General features: G+C 41.4%; 1 protein-coding gene across 4 annotated transcripts in view; it reads right to left on the bottom strand.

Annotated features, from left to right (window-relative positions):
• LOC120909128 (catenin delta-1-like) overlaps nt 1-18,033 on the bottom strand; it is a 144,520-nt gene that overhangs the window by 41,202 nt on the left and 85,285 nt on the right. For all 4 annotated transcript variants that reach the window (XM_040320795.1, XM_040320792.1, XM_040320793.1 and 1 more), the window contains exons 10-12: nt 11,468-11,615; nt 6,463-6,528; nt 3,649-3,776 (exon numbers count right to left, since the gene is read on the bottom strand). In XM_040320795.1, the coding sequence (XP_040176729.1) occupies nt 3,649-3,776; nt 6,463-6,528; nt 11,468-11,615 (342 nt within the window). The remainder of the gene's footprint in view (nt 1-3,648; nt 3,777-6,462; nt 6,529-11,467; nt 11,616-18,033) is intronic.

Here is an 18,033-nt window from a genome sequence, read left to right as displayed (position 1 = left end):
CCTCCAGTGTGTGCAAACCTGGTGAAAAACTACAAGAAACGTTTGACCTCTGTAATTGCAAACAAAGGCTACTGTACCAAATATTAACATTGTTTTTCTCAGGTGTTCAAATACTTATTTGCAGCTGTATCATACAAATAGTTAAAAAAATCATACATTGTGATTTCTGGATTTTTTTTTTTTTGATTATGTCTCTCACAGTGGACATGCACCTACGATAACAATTTCAGACCCCTCCATGATTTTAAAGTGGGAGAACTTGCAAAATAGCAGGGTGTTCAAATACTTATTTTCATCACTGTAGTTGGTCATTAACCACTTGCTGACTACCCTATAGCTGGTATTACTGCTACAGGGTGGCAATCTGTGCTCAGGATCACGTGTACTACCGGGTAGCGGGCACGAATATGACTATACATAGCGAGAGCCGATCAGTGAGTACCGCTGACCATGTCCGCTGGCACCCCCGATCATTCTGCCGTGACATCAAACGGCAGTCTGCCTATGTAAACAAGGCAGATCGCCGTTCTGAGGGGGAAGGCATGGATCCTTTGTCTCTGCAAGGACATGGATCCATGTCCTCCCCTAGAAAAAGCACCTCCCACACAAAACAGTGAAAAACACTGGCTAGGCACACAGTTAAACCTTTGATCGTCCCTGATGTTAACCCTTTTCCAACCAGTGTCATTAGTACAGTGACCGTGCATATTCTTTTAGCACTGATCACTGTATTAGCATCACTGGTGTTCGAATGTCCACCACAATATCGCAGTCCCGCTATAAGTTGCTGTTCACCGCCATTACTAATAAAAAATAAAAATGAATAAGACTATCCCATAGTTTATAGACGCTATAACTTTTGCACAAACATACGCTTATTGGATTTTTTTTATTTTAACCAAAAATGTGTAGCAGAATACATACTGGCCTAAATTTATGAAGATTTTTTTTTCCTTTTTATAGCAGAAAGTAAAAACATTTTTTTTTTGGTCTTTATTTTTGCTTATAGCATAAAAAAAAAAAAAAAAAAAAAAAAGGACACCAAAATAAAGCTTTATTTGTAGGGGGAAAAAAAAAGGAAACACATTTTATTTGGGTACATCATCGCACAACCGCGCAATTGTCATTTAAAGTAAAGTGGTGTATCGCAAAAAACGGCTGGGCCATGAAGGAGGGTAAATGTTACTGAGCTGAAGTGGGTAAAGTGGTTTTAAACCTTCACAAACACCCTGTGATAAACAGACTAAATTATTATTTTTTATACATAAAACCTGTTTGTTTACCTGCCGTCTTCCCAGCCGTTCAAAGTGTCAAATTTATACAGCATGTCTGAGCTTTCAGAAAACAGGGGAGCTAAAGTTACACTATGCAGATCTCAGTGAGGGGAGCTCTGAGAGCCAATTGGATGAAAAGGGACAGAACACCTAAACACAGCATACAGGAACAGTGCTGAGGCTGTTTATCACAGGCAGCTTTTTTTTTTATTGGGGTCAGGAAAACTTGTCAGAAGTGACACATGTTAATAGAGAAACAAGGCAGTAGACAGAAAGAACACTTCCTGCTCTGGATAGAAACATCTACACACTTTATTCCGATTTCATGTCAGAGGTTTACAATCACTTTTACTGCCAGAGCAAATTTTGTAAATATATATTTTCTGAAAGCAGGCAAAATAAAATGGGGCTAGTTGGAACTTTTTATGTCAATATTAGCCTCACTGAAAGAATATTTTAAAAAAGAAAAAAAATACTAAATTTTAGAGCACACAACAATACTATATATTACCTTTTTTTTTAAATAACATAATAGTCTGCATCAAGTAATAGACACCAAACATGTCAAGCCTTAAAACTTCATTACCCCAAGTTGTCAATAGATGATGCTTTAAACGCGGTTGAAAGTCATCAGTTTAGAGTTAACCATGAATTATTTTTCTGTCATGTGATATTTAACCACTTAAGGACCAGCCCATGTACATATACGTCCACAATATGGCACGTACAGGCACATGGGCGTATGGGTACGTCCTCCCCTATTAGCGGGTGGGGGGTCCGATCGGGACCCCCCCCGCTACATGCGGAGGTCGGGTCCGCTCGGGGAGCGATCCGGGACCACGGCGCGGCTATTTGTTTATAGCCGCTCCGTCGCGATCGCTCCCCGGAGCTGAAGAACGAGGAGAGCCGTGTGTAAACACGGCTTCCCCGTCCTTCACTATGGCGGCGCATCGATCGCGTCATTCCCTTTATAGGGAAGACACGATCGATGACGTCATTCCTACAGCCACACCCCCAAACAGTTGTAAACACATACACAGTGATCCCTAACTCCTACAGCGCCGCCTGTGGTTAACTCCCAAACTGCAACTGTCATTTTCACAATAAAGAATGCAATTTAAATGCATTTTTTGCTGTGAAAATGACAATGGTCCCAAAAATGTGTCAAAATTGTCCGAAGTGTCCGCCATAATGTCGCAGTCACGAAAAAAATTGCTGATCGCCGCCATTAGTAGTAAAAAAATAAAAAAAAATAAAAATGCAATAAAACTATCCCCTATTTTGTAAACACTATAAATTTTGCGCAAACCAATCGATAAACGCTTATTGCGATTTTTTTTACTAAAAATAGGTAGAAGAATACGTATCGGCCTAAACTGAGGAAAAAAAATGTTTTTATATATGTTTTTGGGGGATATTTATTACAGCAAAAAGTAAAAAATATTGCTTTTTTTTCAAAATTGTTGCTCTATTTTTGTTTATAGCGCAAAAACTAAAAACCGCAGATGTGATCAAATACCACCAAAAGAAAGCTCTATTTGTGGGGAAAAAAGGACGCCAATTTTGTTTGGGAGCCACGTCGCACGACCGCGCAATTGTCTGTTAAAGCGACGCAGTCCCGAACTGTAAAAACCCCTTGGGTCTTTAGGCTGCATATTGGTCCGGGGCTTAAGTGGTTAACATATAGCGCAATAGTGTCTTGTACGTAGCCACACCTGACTGAAGTGGCGGCACACAATTCCCCCCCCCCCCCCATTCCAGCTTTTGATGTCAAAGGTATGCACTTTTTCTAGAATACACCATTACAATTTGATATTTGACTGAAAAGGCACATTTTTATTTTATTCGTATTCAAGTACTGTATTTATTGGCGTATAACACTCACTTTTTTACCCTGAAAATGGAGGGTAAACTGTGCCTGCGTGTTATACGGAGGGGGCTGTGGAATGTTTTTTTCCTGAAACTTCCCTCTTAAAGTTAGGGTGCATGTTATACGCCTGTGCGTGTTATACGCCGATAAATACGGTATATAAACTTTATCAGTAGGCACGGTTTGAATAAAGATCCAATGTTTGTCTATTCAGACATGTTGAGAAAGCCCCAGAATTCAATTGAGTATGCTTATATATTTATATGATTGTATTTATATGTACTTGCCAAATTTTTTTTTTAAGGGAAATGGGCACGTACTGCAGACATGTACTAAAAATGTTATTTTATTTTTTTGCCCTAGACTCGGCAAGTGATTATAGTTGGCATGTAATTGTAACATTTCACACAAACACATGGGACAAAATCTCCTGAACATTTCACCCCCAAAAAATTGTAAGCAACCACAGGAAACAATGTACAGTTAGATTCAGATAACACTTACAGTCCAGTTACCAGCACAAAGGTTCTGTATTGCTCCAGACGCTGCTTCCAAGATGGCCGGTGTAGGCGACAGCTTCACAAGAGAAATGTAGAGACGCACTACCTCTGGTTGAAAGAGGAGCTCATAACCTGCCATTGAAAAAAAAAAAAAGTTCATAGCTTGGAACCACAATATGAAAATAATCAAAAACCTAAAACTAACTCCAGGAATTTTATCCTATTGAGGCTTTTTAAACAGGCTGAATTGTTTAAAGTGATTGTAAACCCTTACAACACTTTTTGCTATGGGTAAGCCTATATTAAGGCTTACCTGTAGCTACCCTGGATATCTCCTAAACAGTTTAGGAGATATCCCTCCCCTGTGCCTGCATGTGCCCAAGTCATTGGCACATGTGCACTGAAGCAATGGTTCAATGCTTCAGAGCATGCATGTTTTTTTCTCCGTCGGAGTGTCCTACAGAAAAACTGAATTTCCGAATCGTTTTTCCGATATTCTGCAGCAGGAGTTGAGCCTCTTATAAAGATACATGGTAGAGTGGATGCAAATGTTTAACAGAGCATTCTTTGACAGCATGCGGTTCATCACTTAATCAGCCAGCAATTTTTCATGCAGAACAATGCCCCGTCACACAGCTTAATCGGTAGGTAAAGCAGTTCCTTAAAGCTGAAAATAATAAAATAACCATCCCAGAGTCCTTAACTAAACACAATAGAAAACCTCTGGATAATCCTTGGCGACAAAGTTATGGCCAAGAAACACTCTACACTACCCACTTCAAACTGTGAAAGAGACTGGAAGAGTGTGTGTGTGTGTGTGTGTGTGTGTGTGGGGGGGGGGGGGCAATCACACCAGAGCAGTGTAGCGATTGTCCTGTGGCCACATATGTGCTGAAGCAACAGCTTTTTTTTTTTTAAAGTGCCTTTGGTTATTTTGAAAAACACTGTTCTATTAGCATGGTATAGCCACAACAAAAATGCCATCAAATGTTGAGCAATGAAGATTACATTATTTCTGGGGAAAAAAAAAAAAAAAGTTTTCATAAATTATCTCATTTACATACATACACACACACAGTGGCGTAACGTGGGTTGTCAGGCGGCCGGGGCAAAGCAAAACATTTGCGCCCCCAACCTGCGGACTTTACACTACACACTGACCACTAACCTGCACACCACTACACTGCACACTGACCACTAACACGCACACCACTAAACTGCACACTAACCACTAACCCGCACTACACTACACACTGACCACTACACTGACCTACCCGACACCTACACTAACCTACCTGACACCAACACTAAACCACCTCACTCCTACTTCCTGCACTACTCACATTACACTGACCCACCTGACACCAACACTGACTATTACACTGACTGACACATACACTGACCCGACACCGACCTTACACCTACACTGAAATATGTAAAATGAAGTACAGCGCTAAATGAATAAATAAATGAATGTCAATAGGTGTAATTATTAATCCTCAGGAATTGGATTAATAATTTACTGAGCTTCATGATGTTATTCCTCAGGGCTTTCAGCATGTAAGCCTGTGAGAGAGGCAGAGCAACCACCGGTCAGCAGCAGTTAGGGAGAGGAGAGTCACGCCATGTGTTAATGCACAGATAGTACAGAGACCGTTACATGCCGAAAGCCCCCTCCAAGCCCCCCCCTCAGGAATCGGATTAATGATTTACTGAGCTTCATGTTATCCCTCAGGGCTTTCAGCATCATGTAAGAGGTTAAATTATGAATCCTGCATGTCAAATTCCCTGAGGGATGCAATATATAGCAGGATTAACAATTTAACCGCTTACAACATGCTGAAAGCCCTGAGGGATGCATTATATTTCAGCATGTAAGGGGTTAAAAGATCCTGCTATATAATGCATCCCTCAGGGAATTCGACATGCCAAATACCTAGCAGGATTTATAATTTAACCCCTTACATGATGCTGAAAGCCCTAAAGGAATAACATCATGAAGCATAGTAAATCATTCCTGAGGTGGGGGGCTTGGAGGGGGCTTTTGGCATGTAACGGTCTCTGTCTGTACTCTCCTCTCCCTAACTAACTGCTGCTGATCGGCGGTTGCTCTGCCTCCCTCACAGGCTCACTTGTGACTCACTCACTTTTTGTTGTCCATCGATTTAGTATGCCACACTGACACTGCCGAGTTGTTCCACTTCCCGGTCCCAGATGAAGGCTCTGAGCATTTCGAGATCCTGTCAGGGAGGAAGAGAAGACGGCGCTGGCTTACAGAAGCGGGGGCGGGACTTCACCCAATGCGCCGCCCGCGTTCAAGGACTGGCCAGCCCCGCTGGAGCACATGACCACATTCGGCCAATCACAGGGCGCCATCTGCCGCAACATGGCAGCCGGCCCGTGACAATAACGGTAACCGACCTTAACAGTGTGGGATTTCGCCCCCCCCCCCAATATTGCGTCCAGTGCGACGGCCCCCCCCCCTACGCTACATGTATGTATGTATGTATGTATGTATGTATGTATGTATGTGTATATATATATATATATATATATATATATATATATATATATATATATATATATATATATATATATATATATATATATATATATATATATAAATAAATGTATTCATTATGACATCAATATTAATGCATTACAGGGCATGTTGCAACACACTCGCCAATTAAATCATAATGACATGCTGAATTGACATATTTTTGAAGGATTACCGTTGATTTCAACAGATAAAAGTAAAAATGCAAAAGGTGTGGATCCAAACATGAAGCACATTGTTACTTAAACTAGTTGTTACCTTTTGCTGAAACCGTTCTCTTTGGAAAATCCACACTGTCTGGCGTCTCTTCCGAAGTCTTTTTACCTAAAAAGAAATAATCATCAGGTTTACCATAAATGGACGATTCACTCAACATAACGCCTGACTAGATAGACAAATCTAAAATGCAAATGAACCTGCAAACTGGAATCAGGTGCCCCTCTGTTTCAGGTGCTGGCATAGAGCCAATATTAGATGCTGTGAAAACATCATCATTCACAGATTTGGATAACTCGCAACATAAGCAGATATTACGTCCATGAAAAATAAAATAAAAATTACCAGCAGATCCAGGCATCTGAAGTTATAAGCAAATCTGGTTAAAGTCAGATTTGGCCCTTTCCTCCATCTCTTCACAGCTTTTCTCTAGCAACAGGTTTCCTAAAGTAATGGCTTACTGAGCAGAAGCAGCTGGGGTTACCTTTTTTTTTTATTAACCAAAAGCCTGTATGTATTATATCAGTCACTTATGTTCAGTTGCCTAAACTCTAGATCTACAGATCATTTTGCAGTTTTTACAAAAAGGGAGGCATGCTTTAATCCTAGTCATTCCTTCATTACACACTACGTTTGAATTTGGCAGATTTCAGTCAGGTTTTATTTACCACATATAGTAGACACTTTTACACAGAGCACTTATTCACCATGGACCATGCTATGTAATGCAAAGACACTACGTTCCTTCTCTTAGGGGGTCATTGCTCCCTCACAAAAGCTTTAGCCAGTGAGGGGGTGAAGTCCAATAGGGAAACGGTCAATTGCACCTTGGTGTCCGCTGTTGAGGTAGAGATTTGCCAGTGTGACATAATAAAAATCTAACAAACATTAAAGGATTGTTTCATGTGGTACTAAAGGTTTTGGTACTGCATAGACACATCTGCTAACCATAACAGGTGCACCAAGCCGAAAAATCTGCACAAGATACTGCAGTTCACAGTAAAAATGCTGTTAAGGGGGCGTGGCCGACAGCATGGAGTAGGTCGCAGGAGGAGCTCCATCCATTGATCCTGGCATTTAACTTATCCTGAGACACTACGGTATCCCGACTTCATTTAACCTTCTCTGGAAGACCCCCACAAGCATACTGAGCTAGGTCTCCGACTAAAGCCCAGAAGGCAGCAACAGCCAAGTGAGGGAAGATGGCGGCGCCACGTGTGAAAACCCTTCTCCGCCACCTATGGACACAACTACACTCCTGGAGGCCATAACATTATACCGAACCTCGCTGACGGCCCAGATCAAAGAGGTAAAGGTAGACATCTCACTGATCCGACAGGATTTCCAGAAGCTCCACAGCAGGGTCACAGAGGTGGAAACCTGCTTGGGCCTAGTGGAGGACGCCATCACGCCCCTGCAAACGGGATCCAACCACATGCCATTGCCCAGATCACCCAGCTATTAGCAAAACAAGATGATATGGGAACCATTTGAGGAGATGCAACCTCTGATTCATTGGCCTCCCTGAAGGCGCAGAGAGTAAGGACCCGACCACCTTCCTTGAACAGCTGATTGTCACATACGGCCGGGAGGCCTTCTCCGCCATTCTAGCAGTTGAGAGGGCCCATCGCAAGCCAGCTAGGCCCCCCTCCCATCGGGCGCTCCCTCTCGTACCTTCATAGCCAAGTTTCTCAATTATAAAGACCGGGTGCAGTCCTGTATTGATGGGCAGTGACCCTTATTTTGATTCACAGTTCTTTATTTAAAACGTAAGATTTTTAAAGTGAAGGTGCATGTTATACACCGATAAATACGGCATATCCAAAGAACACACCCAAGCTCATCTCTTCACCACACACAGCCACAAAGGCAAGAGAATTCTTGTTGGGCAGTGTTTTAGTGCTCGAACTAACAAACTTAGACCGAATTTTAATGGTTCACAGAATCTCAGGCAAAATGGTCGGCCCTCACGCATGTTCACTTCATCTAATCTGGCCCTCTTTGAAAAAAGTTTGGACACCCCTGGTCTAAGGTTATCAGTGGTGTAGCCCAAGGTTCAGTGCTGGGACCCTTACTTTGTAATACCTTTATAAATGATATAGGGTCTGAGATTAAAAGCACCATTTCAGTCTTTGCAGATGACACCAAACTATGCAAGTGGAATAACATCCTTACAAGAAGTCTCCAATTTACAAGCCAATTAGGCGACTATGTGGCAGATGAGGTTTAATGTTGATAAATGTAAAGTTAAGCTCTTGGGGGCTTAGAATATGCATGCATCATACATACTAGGGGGATCCATAGTGGAGAAGTATCTGGGGGTTTAGATAGATCATAAGCTCAATAATAACATGCCAAGCTGCGGTTTCCAAAGCGAGCAAAGTCCTCTCTTGTATTGAGAAGTATAGACTCCAGAGAGAGACATATCATTTTTGCCTCTCTACAAATTAGTAAGGTCTCATCTGGAACATACAGTTCAGTATTGGGCCCCAGCTCTCAAATGGGATATCGGGAACTGGAAAAAGCGCAAAGAAGGGCAACCAAACTGATGAGAGGCATGGAGGAGCTCAGCTATGAGGAAAGATTATAGGAACTGAATTTATTCTCTCTTGAGAGAGAAAAAGGCGAACGCAAGCATCGGTCTTGTGTCATATGTAAACAGCATCTCTGCACCTAAAGTGGTAACCTGTAAATGCTTTTAAAAAATGTATGTAGTTTGTCACTGCTGCACGGGTGTGTGTAATTTTAAAGCAGGTCGGGTTTGGTATCCATGTACTCGGCATAAGATCATCTTTTATATTTTACCAAACATTTGAGCAATATAGTGTGTTTTTGTGCATTAAGATTCAAAAAAGTTTTTTTCCCCCAAAAACATGCATTTGAAAAATCACTGCGCAAATACTATGTGAAAAAAAAAAAAATTGCAACACCCATCATTTTAATCTGTAGGGCCTCTGCTTTAAAAAAATATATATATATAATGCTTGGGGTTCAAAGTATTTTTTTTTGCTAGAAAATATTTTTTCATGTAAGCAAAACGTGTCAGAAAGGGCTTGGTCTTCAATTGGTTAGAAGAGTGGCTGTTGTGTAGAAGCTTATGTCAAGCTTCTAATGTTGGGCATAAAATGCCAGGACAGTTCAACCCTATTTTGGAAAGTAGACACCCAAAGCTATTTACTGAGAGGCTTGTTGAGTTCATGGAATATTTAATTTTGCCACAAGTTTGGGAAAATAACTTATATTGCTCAAAAAAGCCATGGGTGTATGTGAAATTACACCCCAAAATACATTCCGCTGCTTCTCCCGAGTATAGGGATACCACGTGTGAAACTTTTTGGCAGTCTAGTCGCATACAGGACCACGAAAACCAATCACCTTCATGCTTTATAAGGGTGTAAATTGTTGGTTTAACTCCTCACTACTTATCAGTTTCGGAGGCCATGAAATGCCAAGTTAGCACAAACCCCGCCCAAATGACCTTTTTTGGAAAGTAGACAACCCCAAGGTATTTTCCAAGAAGTATGGTGAGTATTTTGCAGCTCTCATTTGTTTTGGAAAATTAAGAAAAGGAAAGGAATTTTTTTTCTTTTTTCAATTTTCAAAACTTTGTGACAAAAACCTTGTTCTGCAAAATACTCGACATGTCTCTCGGCAAATAGCTTGGGGTGTCTACTTTCCGAAATGGGGCCATTTAGGGGGGGGTTGTTGTGCTATCTTGGCATTTCATGGCCTCCGAAACAGACAGGTAGTGAGGAGTGAAATCAAAAACGTATGCCCTTAGAAATCCTGAAGGCAGTGAATGGATTTCGGGTCCTGTACGTCGCTAGCCTCACAAAAAGTCTCACACATGTGGTATGCCCGTACTCAGGAGAAGCAGTAGAATGCGTTTTGGGTTGTAATTCCACATATACCCATGGCATGTATGAGCAATGTATAATTTCCTTGACAACTGTAATTTTTCAATTTACAAAAAAGAAAAAAAAAACACAATGGGCTCAACATGCTTCTCAGCAAATACCTTGGGGCGGCTACTTTCCAAAAAGGGGCAATTTGGAGGAGTTTTGTACTGCCCTGCCATTTTAGCACCTCACAAAATTAGATAGGCAGTCAAACGGGTGAATACATTTTGGTCTAAATGTCAACTACAATTCAGTTTATTCGCCGTGTCCATTTTCGCCCCTCTTTCTTCCGGGGGCACGGACTCCGGCTCTGATTGGCTGGAGCCGCGTGACGTCACACGCTAGAGTAGAAACGGCACTGAGGTCCGTTTCTTCCCAGCACATGTGCTGATAACATCATCGGCGCACTACAAGTATGTTCCCCGAGGGCTTTCACACTGGAGTGGTGCGCTGGCAGGACGGTAAAAAAAAAGTCCTGCCAGCCCGCTAGCAGCTGAAAATCGCGGCAAAAACTACAGTAAACTTTATTGCCGACCCCCCAGTGTGAAAGTACCCCAATACCAAAAAAAACTGGCTCCTAACTTTAGCTGGCTCCTAGATTCAAACACATTTTGTCAAACCCTGAGTTATGTCATGTACGGGAAAGGGGTCATAAAATGAGTGGCAATGGGAAGGTAGAAAAAGGCACTACAAGGTATTTTTCCAGCTGTACAGTGGCTGTGGCAGTTTGCTTGTTTCTACACGATTACAGGTTCAATTTAATGCTACACACCATTGGAATCTGCCAGATTCTCCAAGTCATTATAAAGAAGAACGTAAATATTTGAACATACCAAGAGAGGAAAAAAAAGAAACAAGATGACACAAAAATAGAAATATTTGAGAAAGATTTCTACACTTTAAATGTTTATTCTTTTCCCTTTTTTATCCCTTCTAACAGTGCCTGTGCTCAAGGGCTACTGTATGATCATTACTGATCCTTTTATTCATTGCTCACTCATGTCACATCCCTTTAGAAATACCTAGGTAGCATCTAGTATAAAATATGACTATCTTTATTCTGTTAGATGGCATAGCAGAGGAATGTTTAGACATCACACGTTCCCCATTTTAAAAACCGTATAAAAGAATCAGTATCCAGACAATACCTTTACCACGTCGCACACCAAAGCAACTGGGATTCTGTGGTTCTGCATTAGTGGTTTGTGGGGTTTCCTGATATTTTTCAGCCTGTGGTATCTCACGATGAATGTGGTAGGAGAGATTCCTAAGCAGGCACACAGCATTTTCCGCAAGCTAAAAAGTCAAAGAAAATACATGACAAACATTTCTCACATTGCCTACGTGTTCACTATCTTGAACAATTTTTATTCTTATAGCCTTAAAAACAATGAGAGAAATTGATCAGAGATGGAACAGATATAATCTGGGGGAGCTGTGCATAACAAATGATAAACGGAACAAGTGGAAGATGGAAGCTTATCTTGAAATTAAAAAATAGTAGCTGACTGGCTGTCATGCACAGCTGTTTGAGATTCTGGCTACTCCAGTTTTGATAATTTACCTTTGCTGAATTTAACCACTTCAATACCAGGCACTTTTATCCCTTCATAGGCAGGCCAATTTTCAGCTTTCAGCACTGTCACACTTTGAATTACAATTGTGCGGTCATGCTACACTGCACCCATATGACATTCTTCTAAATTTTTTCACACAAATAGAGTTTTATTTTGGTGGTATTAAATCACCACCGTTTTTTGTTTTTTTTTGCTAAATAAATAAAAAAACAAAAGACCAAATATATCGAAAACATGTTATACAATTAAGCAAAAAATCTTTGTAGATTTAGACCAAGCTGTATTCTGCTATATTTCTTTGGTGAAAACGACCCAAATCGATGATTATTTAGTATGTAAGAAAGTTACAGTTTCCACAAACTATGGTGCATATATCTGAAAACTGTCACCAGTGCAGTGTCATAACTGGTGTGGCAGTGGCCAGGGACACTGACTGGTGGCAGTATAATCTTATTTTTTATACATACTGTGACCAGAGTAATAAAGTGTCACCATAGTAACACTGTACCACTCTGTGGTGTTGAGCAGGATTTTTTTTTTGTACACATACAGTGCATCCGGAAAGTATTCACAGTGCTTTTTCCACATTTTATGTTACAGCCTTATTCAAAAAATTTATCAAAATCATATTTTTCCACCTCAAAATTTTACAAACAGTACCCCATATTAATGACAAATGTGAAAGAAGCTTGTTTGAAATCTTTGCAAATTTATATATATAAAAAAAAAAAAAAAAAAAAAATCACATGTACTGTATAGAAGTATTCACAGCCTTTGGTCAATACTTTTTTGAAGCACCTTTGGCACCAATTACAGCACAAAGTTGTTTTGCGCATTATGCTCCAAGCTTGTCTCACCTATTTTTGGACATTGTCTCCCATCCTTCTTTGCAGGACCTCTCAAGCTCCATCAGGCTGGATGGGGAGCGTCGGTGCCCAGCCATTTTCAGACCTCTCCAAAGATGTTCATCTGGGTTCAAGTCTGGGCTCTGGCTGGGCCACTTAGGGACAATTACAGAGTTATCCCGTCGTCACCCCTTTGTTATCTTGGCCGTTTGCTTAGAGTTATTGTCCTGTTGGAAGATGAACTTTCCCCACCGAGGTCCAGAATGCTCTGGAGTAGGCTTTCATCAAGGATGTCCCTGTACATTGCTGCATTCATCTTTTCCTTGATCCTAGCTAGTCTCCCAGTTCCTGAAAAACATCCCCATAGCATGATGGTGCCATGCTTCACTGTAGGGATGGTATTGGCCAGGTGATGAGCGGTGAATGGTTTCCTCTAGACATGACACTTTCCATTCAGGACAAAGAGTTCAATCTTGGTTTCATCAGGCCAGAGATTTTTTTTTTCTCATGGTCCTTGTGGTGCCTTTTGGCAAACTCCAGGCGGGCTTTCATGTGCCTTTTTCTGAGGAGTGGCTTCCGTCAGGTCCCTCTATCATACAGGCTGCAGCTCTGTTCTCTTGACCATCAGGTTTTTGGTCACCTTCCTGACCAAGGCCCTTCTCCCCCAAATCACTCAGTTAGCCCAGGTGGCTCCGCTCTAGGAAAAGTCCTGGTGGTTCCAAGCTTCTTCCAATTATAGATGGAGGAGGCCACTGTGCTCATTGGGACTTCAATGATGCAGACATTTTTCTGTACCCTTCACCAGTTCTGTGCCTCGATACAATCCTGTCTCGGAGGTCTACAGGCAATTCCTTGGACTTCATGGCTTGTGCTCCGATATGTTAACTGTGGGACCTTATATATAGACAGGCGTGTGTCTTTCCAAATCATGTACAATCAACTGCATTTACCACAGGTGGACTCCAATTAAGTTGTAGAAACATCTCAAGTATGATCAGTGGAAACAGAATGCACCAAGCTAAATTGTGAGTGTCATGGCAAAAGGCTGTGTGATTTTTTCCTTTTTTTATTGATAAATTTGCAAAGATTTCAAGATTCTTTCAAGTGGTCATTATGGGGTATTGTTTGCAGAATTCTGGAGGAAAAATAATGAATTTAATCCATTTTGGAATATGGCTGTAACATAATGTGGAAAAAGTGAAGCGCTGTGAAAATAGTTACATAGTTAGTCAGGTTGAAAAAAGACACAAGTCCATCAAGTTCAACCATAAGAAATAAAATAGTATCGTACAATCACATATACCCAATTCTATACCCACAGCTGATCCAGAGGAAGGAAAAAAAAAAAAACAGCATAGCGTGATCCAATTTTGCTACAGCAGGGGGAAAAAATTCCTTCCTGATCCCCCGAGAGGCAATCAAGTTTTCCCTGGATCAACTTTACCTATGAATGTCAGAACCCAGTTATATTCTGTACATTTAGGAAAGTATCCAGACCTTTCTTAAAGCAATCTACTGAGCTGGCCAGAACCACCTCTGCAGGCAGTCTATTCCACATTTTCACAGCTCTTACTGTGAAGAAACCTTTCCGTATTTGGAGGTGAAATCTCTTCTCCTCTAGACGTAAAGATTGCCCCCTTGTCCACAGTGTTGACCGTAAAGTGAATAACTCAACACCAAGTTCACTATATGGACCTCTTATATATTTGTACAGGTTGATTATATCCCCCCCTTATTCTCCTCTTCTCCAGAGTGAATAAATTCAGGTCCTCTAATCTTTTCTCATAGCTGAGCTCCTCCATGCCTCTTATCAGTTTGGTTGCCCTTCTCTGCACTTTATATCTGGATGCACAGTACTAAGTTTGCCAATAGAAACGAGGCCTGAGCAAGGCGCGTTCTCAGAACATCCTTTCAGAACGATAGGGTTCCCGCCCGTCATTTTACAATGATGCGGGGCAGGAAAAAATTGATTGGACTTTGATTATAATCAGCATAAATTGACTCAATGTTAATGGAGAAAATAATAATGTCTCCGAATTCCCTACAAATAAACTGAAAAGTCATGAAAGCATAAGTATTCCACACTGCCCTGCCTCAAAACCCCCAAAAGATGCTCTAGTGTAATCAATTATCTTTAAAAATCAAATTTTTAATTCCATTCCACTGTGTACAATTAAAGAGTCACACGAATGCAGCACAAACAAGGTGGCAACTTATAGTACACATCCTTAACCACTTAAAGACCTTAGGTGTTTTTCAGATTTGGTGTTTGCAAGACTAAAACAGTTTTTTCTGCTAGAAAATTACTTAAAACCCCCAAACATTATATATTTTTTTTTCTAACACCCTAGAGAATAAAATGGCGGTCATCGCAATACTTTTTGTCACACCGTATTTGCGCAGCAGTCTTACAAGCGCACTTTTTTTGGAAAAAATTCACTTTTTTGAATTAAAAAATAAGACAACAATAAATTTGGCCCAATTTTTTTATATATTGTGAAAGATAATGTTACGCCGAGTAAAATGATACCCAACATGTCACGCTTTAAAATTGCGCCCGCTCGTGGCATGGCGTCAAACTTTTACCCTTAAAAATCTAGATAGGCGACGTTTAAAAAATTCTATAAGTTGCATTTTTTGAGCTACAGAGTAGCTCTAGGGCTATAATTATTGCTCTCGCTCTAACGATCGCGGCGATACCTCACTTGTTTGATTTGAACACCGTTTTCATATGCGGCGCTACTCGCGTTCGCTTCTGCGCGCGAGCTCGTCAGGACGGGGCGCTTTAAAAAAAATTTTTTTTTGTTTTCTTATTTAATTTTATTATTTTTTACACTAAAATATAAAAAAAAAAAAAATTATCACTTTTATTCCTATTACAAGGAATGTAAACATCCCTTGTAATAGAAAAAAGCATGACAGGTCCTCTTAAATATGAGATCTGGGGTCAAAAAGACCTCAGATCTCATATTTAGGCTTAAATGCAAAAAAATAAAAAAAAAATAAAAAAAAATAAAAAAAGGAAAATTTGTCATTTAAAAAAATGACAAAAAAAAAAATTGTCTCTTTAAGAGGCTGGGCGGGACTGACGTTTTGATGTCACTTACGCCCAGCAGAGCTATGAGGACGGGTGGGGGCCATCTTGCCCTCACTCAAGTCCTCACTCTCCAGGCGGCAGCATCGGATCTCCTCCGCCGCTACCGACGGCTCCAGTAAGCGGCGGAGGGCGCGGAAAAGCGGCGGGAGGGGGGGGCCCCTCTCCCGCCACCGATAACGGCGATCTCGCGGCGAATCCGCCGCGGAGACTGCCGTTATCGTTTACACGGCCGCCCGCTGAAAACATGGATATCTCAGTTGTGACAGCAGCTGCTGCCGTTACTGAGATATCCATGTTTAAAAAGAGGACGTATATATACAATATGCGGGTCTTTAACCACTTACCCCCCGGACCATATTGCTGCCCAAAGACCAGAGTACTTTTTGCGATTCGGGACTGCGTCGCTTTAACAGACAATTGCGCGGTCGTGCGACGTGGCTCCCAAACAAAATTGGCGTCCTTTTTTTCCCACAAATAGAGCTTTCTTTTGGTGGTATTTGATCACCTCTGCGTTTTTTATTTTTTGCGCTATAAACAAAAATAGAGCGACAATTTTGAAAAAAATGAATATTTTTTACCTTTTGCTGTAATAAATATCCCCCAAAAATATATAAAAAAACTTTTTTCCTCAGTTTAGGCCGATACGTATTCTTCTACATATTTTTCGTAAAAAAAATCGCAATAAGCGTTTATTGATTGGTTTGCGCAAAAGTTATAGCGTTTCCAAAATAGGGGGTATTTTTATGGCATTTTTATTAATATTTTTTTTACTAGTAATGGCGGCGATCAGTGATTTTTTTTTTCGGTATTGCGACATTATGGCGGACACTTCGGACATTTTTGACACATTTTTGGGACCATTGGCATTTTTATAGCGATCAGTGCTATAAAAATGCATTAGATTACTATAAAAATGCCACTGGCAGTGAAGGGGTTAACACTAGGGGGCGGGGAAGGGGTTAAGTATGCCTGTGTGTGTTCTTACTGTGGGGGGGGGGGGGGGGGCCTCACTAGGGGAAACACTGATTTTCTGTTCATACATTGTATGAACAGAAAATCAGCATTTCCCCTGCTGACAGGAACGAGAGCTGTGTGTTTACACACACAGCTCCCGTTCCCCGCTCTGTACCGAGCGATCGCGTGTGCCCGGCGGCGATCGCGCCCGCCGGGCACACGCACGGGAGTCGGGGGCGAGCGGGGAGCGCGCGCCTCCGGCGGCGCGCACGCGCCCCCTAGTGGCGGCTATACGATAGGACGTATAGCTACGGGCTCTCGCCCAGGAGAGCCGACCTGCCGCCGTATAATGACGGTGCGCGGTCGGCTAGTGGTTAAGTGGTTAAAGGGTCACTAAAGGAAAAAAAGTTTGCCTAAAATTAAATGTCTGCAAGGTAGACAGACAGAATAGTGCAATGAGTAAATACCTATTAAATTCCTTCATCTATATCGCCTCCGGCATTCTAGTTTCTGTTCCCTCATTCACTTCCTGGTTTGCATCGTTTGTTCATGTAAGAACTACATTTCCCAGTATGAATTGTGGCACGCCCAGTAATTCACACCTCCTTGAAGTCTCTAACACGTAGAGAGCGTCCTGCCGCACAGATGTAGTTCCCAGGAGGGGGTGAGCACGTCACTGACCACCGCAGTAAAGCCTCCCATCACGGTGGTCAGTAAAATCAGACAAGCAGGAAGTGAACAGAACAGAGAAGAAATAGAGCAACTTCTGAGCAAAAACGAACAATGAGGAAGTGAAAAGAGGAATGTCTGCAGGTAAAGGATGCTTATTATGAAAAAAAAAAACTTTTTCCTTTACAACCCCTTTAATGCAGTTCTAAAGCCAAAACTTTGTTTTATTCTTTTAACCACTTGCCTACCAGGAACTTGCACACCCTTCCTGCCCAAGCCGTTTGAATGACAATTGCACGGTCATGTAACACTGTACCCAAACACATTTTTTATCATTTTCTTTACACAAATGGAGATTTAATTTGGTGGTATTTAATCACCGATGGTTTTAAATTAGGTGGCATTGATAGGCGGCACTGATGGGCATTACCGATATGTGTCACTGATGGCCAGAACTGACTGGCATTGCTAATGGGCAATGATTGGTGACAATTTATATACTGCAATTAGGGCACTGATGATCAGTGCCCCGATTACATTCCTACGTGTCCCCCTGTGAGGAGATGCAGCCG

This window comes from Rana temporaria, chromosome 8, assembly GCF_905171775.1.
Source record: "Rana temporaria chromosome 8, aRanTem1.1, whole genome shotgun sequence".
In the NCBI taxonomy this organism is placed as follows: Eukaryota; Metazoa; Chordata; class Amphibia; order Anura; family Ranidae; genus Rana; species Rana temporaria.
Note: the sequence above shows the minus strand (reverse complement) of the source record. Positions and strands in the feature narration are given on the sequence as shown.